General features: G+C 33.7%; 1 protein-coding gene across 1 annotated transcript; it reads right to left on the reverse strand.

The window, feature by feature from the left end:
• Window positions 1-243: 243 nt before the first annotated feature.
• Window positions 244-1187, reverse strand: LOC149197965 (dirigent protein-like). The gene has a single exon (XM_089404027.1). It carries the CDS (start codon window positions 1041-1043, stop codon window positions 453-455), a length of 591 nt encoding a protein of 196 aa, XP_089260153.1. The 5' UTR covers window positions 1044-1187; the 3' UTR covers window positions 244-452.
• Between the last annotated feature and the right edge of the window lie 4501 nt (window positions 1188-5688).

Here is a 5688-nt window from a genome sequence, read left to right on the forward strand (position 1 = left end):
TTCTACTAATTTGTATAACAAATACCATTCTTAAAAAAAACCTATGAGTTTTTCTTTTTCGAATCAGAAATATATATCATATGGTTAAAAGTGAAAAGACTAAACACAATCTTAAAGAGAATCAACCAAGAGAGAGACAGATACCTAGGTCCTGGAAGTGATCCTCGCTGAGCAAGAACTTGATCTTGCGAAACATAGAAAATGAGATTGACTGGCTCATTAAAAGCAAAATGTAACCAATACTTCAATATTTTAAAAGAAAACGATTCGAGCGGCGTCGAATTCTTATTGGATATGGCCTTACACGAGATCGAAATACAAGATTCTCACACTACAGAACATGTTCAGCATGCTATTCATGCATATGTCCTATGGAATACACTAATTCAAATTAGATGAACATAGAAACGCAAAACCGAAGGAGAGAAGAGACGAAGTACAAGTAAATGATATCAGTAGCACTCATAGAGTGTGATATTCACGCACAGACGGAAATAAACGTCTCCTTCGTACGCATCCGTAGAGATTGTGGCGATTCCTCTTGCCATTAAGAAATCCCCGGTGCCTCCCACGACAGATATATCTCTGTATTTTTTAAGGATTGGATCGGCTCCAGAGAATGTGATAGTGCCTTTGTAATCTGTAGAGTTAAGCACAAAAGTGAATCCAAGCCAGGAGCTGAAGGTGTTCTTCATGTCATAAAAGTAGAATCCCTGAGCTCTGCCCACCGCAGGGGAGTGGAAATTGTTGTCCAGAGTGATGGGATCGTCGAACACCGCCAGATCTCCAAAGTGGTTGTCTTTTCCAGCGAGAAGTGTGAGGTTAGCCCCCTGTGGAGCACCCACAAGCGTAGATGTTGCGTTCTTGGCGTTGGTACCATCATAGATTACATCGTGGAAATACAACACCAGATTCCTACATGGCTTTGGGAGTGGACGCTTCATATAGCTGTGTGCATCACTAGATTGCAACAACATAGCACTAGACACCACAAGCCATATAAAACCCAAGTGCACAGCTGTATTATGATTCTTGATTGCCATTGCCAATCTAATACACTAAAGTGATGTAGAAGACGATATGGGATCAATGAATCAATGCTGCAAGACTAATGACAAGTGGGAGCGGCAGGGCTCAACTAGCGAGAAGAGCTCCCCGAGTGCAGTGCAACGCTTGATAGTATTGCCCATTCAACTCTCTATATATACACGATCATTCGGTGGACTAGTCTTTAGGAAATGTACAATTTTGAATTAAAAAATAACTAAGCTTCCATATCGGATTGACTCAGCCAGGATTAATCACAGTCGGAGCATGTAGTCAATTTTGATACAAACTCTACTCTACACATCTATACCACAATAATCTTCATTTTACATTTTGACATTATAGTTTATGTTTTATCCGTAAGACCAGCCATCTTCCACCTTCGCCAACTAGAAGCAAATTACTGAAAATTCATTGGCTAGCGCTACATATTATATTTTGCCCTAGACAGTGGTAACATGGAATTTGCAAAGTAGGGTATAAAATTCTAACGTTTTTCTCTGATTACTGCAGCAGTAAGTGGAAGTCATTAACTTTCTGGTGATGGGCGGTCGAGCTTGGATGTGGAAAAATCGTTGGACGGCTTTGCTGGAAACGGAAACATTAGGTAGCCGCCCACCATTGAATCTGACACTAACGGAATCTTTCGAAAAATGAAGAACATAAAGTGGCACTTTCGAGAAAAATTAAAGAATACAACTATTGTGACGGTCATGGAGCTCAAGTGGGTGGGTGGAGTGACGAAAGTCCCCGTGAATCATGCTGAGGTAAATGATTATTTTGTTTTTAAGCTCATAAAATAAGAGGCACCGCCTGCGGCAAACCAAAGCAGAAATACTGTTCCCTGATGCACCAACATTTTGCTAATGATTTTTTCTAATTGCACGCATGTGAGGAAGTGGGGTTTTTCAAATTTTTATTTAGTAATAATTTTGAAATCTTTTTATCTACTGACGGTTTGATGTATATTAATTAGTTTGCTGAGAACAAATTAAATAAATTACGACATTATTAGATAATTTAGGAAAATGATTGAAGTTGTTAGTACGAGAGGTGCAAAATCTTTAAGTATCTTTATTTTAGTTAAAAGATAAGAGAGATTGTGCGAAGAGATTAAAGCAAGAAGTGTAAGAAGGCCACCAAGCATAATCAAATATATAAAGTTCATAGTTTTTCTTTAGTATTTCCTAGTTGCTCAACTATATAGTGTAAAGTTGATCATTTTTCCTTTGTATCTCTTAGTTGCTCAACCAAATAGTGTATATATATGTAATGGATTGCTTTTATATTGTTAAATGTTTGGATCATCTCACTTCTTAAATGATTTCTGACGAGTCAAAGTTTTAGGTAGAAGTTCTAATCTTCAGCTTCAAGCTTATCCACATTGTGCATCACATTGGTGGAATGGAATCTTCCTAACCATTTTTAAGGTTACTGTTTTTCCTTTCTCATTTTAATGGTTGTTTTTCACACATCATGCAATACTTTCTTCATTTCCATACCTCATAAAACACAATATATTGTGTCATTTTCATGCATGATGACAAATTTTCTTTTGGCGGTTTATTGTAAATGTGCTATGTATCTCAAAACTAGACAACAAATCAATAATAGTTTATTTTTCTGCACTTGTTAATAGGAAAGTAAGTTTTCATTTGCATGTATGATGGCAATTTTCCTCTCAAATCGTACAATAAATAATAATTCCATCCATATTTATGGAGTTGTAATTGGAATAGTGCATTTTATGTTATGTGTTATAATTGTTTAAAGTTATGCAGAGTGCGGAATAATGCTTCATTATGCTTTTTCAATTTATTTGCACTTCCGCACTTGGCACATGTGGGCACCCAACAATGTGTCTTAGGATTATAACGAAATATTCATATTTTTTAATACATTGTGCGAAATATGGAGTTGTGGATCCATACATTGTGCAGAGACCAAAAACTCATATTGAGAAAATATTGATCAATATTACATATCAGTTTATTTGTGTGGAGGGGAATATGTGCGAAGGTGCAAGTTTGTATATTAAGCAAAGTTATCGAGCATATACTAAGGAATACTGAGGTCAGAAAATTTTGTGTGCATAATGAAATATTCTTTTAGACAATATTCCTTGTGTGGAGTCTCAAAATTCATATCAAGTAAATACTGAGCAATATTATATATTAGTTTCTTTAGCATCTCTGCATTCCAAATAGTGAAAGCCTCCTCTACAGTGATGCTTTATTTTCATTGGTGCAATTTGTATCTTTGTCAGCATTATTTCATGCATCCAAGGAGCCTCAATAATTAAATACTAGTTTACAAGAAAATGAACATTCCAAGGTTGACTTTTTCCCATTTTGATGGTTTACTATAAATGAGCCTTGTATCTCTAAGTTGGACGGTAAATCAATAATAATTTATTTGTCCACACAATATTCTTGATAGGAAGTATAAAAATGCAAAAAAACCTTTCATTATTCTTCTTCTATATCTATGCACAATCACATATATACACCCAGAGCCATTGGCAAAAGTACAAGTATCCGCAACTCCACATCTTTATATTTATCCACACACTATGACAGATAGTGAGAAGATGTTTGTGGAGTATGATAAATGCAAGGTAATTGATGCAAAATAAGTTTCTTCTTGTTTCTTTTTTGTGTTTTTATTCATTTGTTTTCCTTCTAATGTGAGACAAAATAATTGAAAATTAGACTCTTTTTTAAATAAAACCCTCAATATTTCATTTCCATACACACTTGGCATACATATAGGTGGAACTTTGATGTTTTGCAAGGTTCCAGCTAGGTAGAAACCCGGTTATATCAAGGTTCCAAGAAATTCTATCTGGTTCTTAACCCTTACTCTCAATAAAATTGTGAAATGATTTCCTAGTCACTTCCATCTTACTAGTATGCATATCATACACCCTCAAGGTTGATTTTGGGTTTTATTGGTTTGTATGAAATTGTATATTTTGTGCCTCAAGGTATTTTTTTGTTGTTTACTAAATTGGGAGTGTTTATTTTATGATAAAAAAGAAAGATGAGCATTGCTAAGCATAGGGTTGCTAAATATCTATTTGTTTGTGTTTTCTTTTTCATTCTACTTATCAAGCACTGGAATTGAATCTTTATCTATTGTAAATTGCAACTTTTTTTGGTTGATAAGAAGATCACAAATGCAAGAGACATGATCACAATATTAGAAGATGCCATCCGTGGGAGGTATCCCATTTTGATCATTGCAGAGGACATTGAACAAGAAGCTTAGTTATTGTTGTTGTCAACAAGCTCTGGGGTGCATTGAAGGTTGGTTCTTTGAAAGCTCATGGATTTGGAGAGAGGAAAAGCCAATACTTGGATTTCATTGCCATATTGCCTGGAGGTACTTTTCTATTTGAGCTACATTACTGAGATAAGACATTATGACATTCCTTTTGTTTGATTTTTATCTTTTCTTATCGAGATAACATATTTCTTTAAAGGGTGCTAGCTGAATGGAAGAGAATTTGCCTTGCAAGTAGGAGGTTGGTGGTTCAATTTCATCATGCCCTAACATGAATTAGTCATTAAAGAGGCAAAGAGATTCACATTTTATATTTTTGTTTTCTAAAGACAATTTTTTGTTGCTTCTAGAGAGACAATAACTAGGATTAAAGACATATTGTCTCTATATAGGATTAAAGGCATATTGTCTCTATAGAGACAATATGTCTTTAATCGTAGCTATTTTTTATTCAGAGAAAAAAATGAATTGTCTCTTAAGAGACAATAATACACATATTCTATATTGTCTTTTTAAAGACAGTTTCTTAAGACAATAATTTGAGACACTCACTTAAAGACAATATTTAAGACAATTTATAAGCCCTTTTTGTCTCAAGTTAATATAATTTACTCAAAAAATGTCTTAAATATTGTCTTAAAACTCCCCCTTTTTTGATTGTGTATAGACCAAACCAGAAATAATGTCCATGATGCATGAGCATTTATTAATGATTTCTCTAATTGAACTGATGAGTTATTACACAAACTCAAATTTTCATTTTAATTTTAATATTTAGTAATAGTTATGGAAATCTTTATGATTAGGATGTTTTTATGCATATAAATTAGTTTAGTAGGTAAAAAATCAAATTAAATAAATTACCATATTATTAGATAGTTTTTAAAAATGCTTGATTTTATTAGTACTAAATATATTTTTATGTATGATTTTTTTATTTTTATTTTATTTTTAATTTTTTTTTTATGTAATTAAAAAAAGAGAGATATGGGAGAGAGAATGTGTGAAGCTACCAACATGCAATCATAAGCTTGACACATACAAATGATTTGAAAAAGAATGCAACCATTTTGTTTTATTAATAATTGTAAAACAATACATGCCAATCTGATTAACAATGAAGCCCTTGCCATTGACGTGGAAAATTGCTAAACTAAAACATTGAAGCACACTTGTGAACCTTGGATGGATTGGTAGGTGATGAAATGGATAATGGGTTGGATCACCTTTGCAAATTTTGTAGTGCTCATAAATGACATCCCATTAGATTTATTTCTGTCTTCTCGTGGTTGGCATCATAGATGTTCAATATCCCCTCTATTATTTACGATGGTCATTAGGTTTTTGATATTATGG

The sequence above is a fragment of the Pinus tabuliformis genome, chromosome 2_2 (assembly GCF_031772625.1).
Source record: "Pinus tabuliformis cultivar Carrire ecotype Pingquan chromosome 2_2, CPIR1, whole genome shotgun sequence".
Taxonomy (NCBI): domain Eukaryota; kingdom Viridiplantae; phylum Streptophyta; class Pinopsida; order Pinales; family Pinaceae; genus Pinus; species Pinus tabuliformis.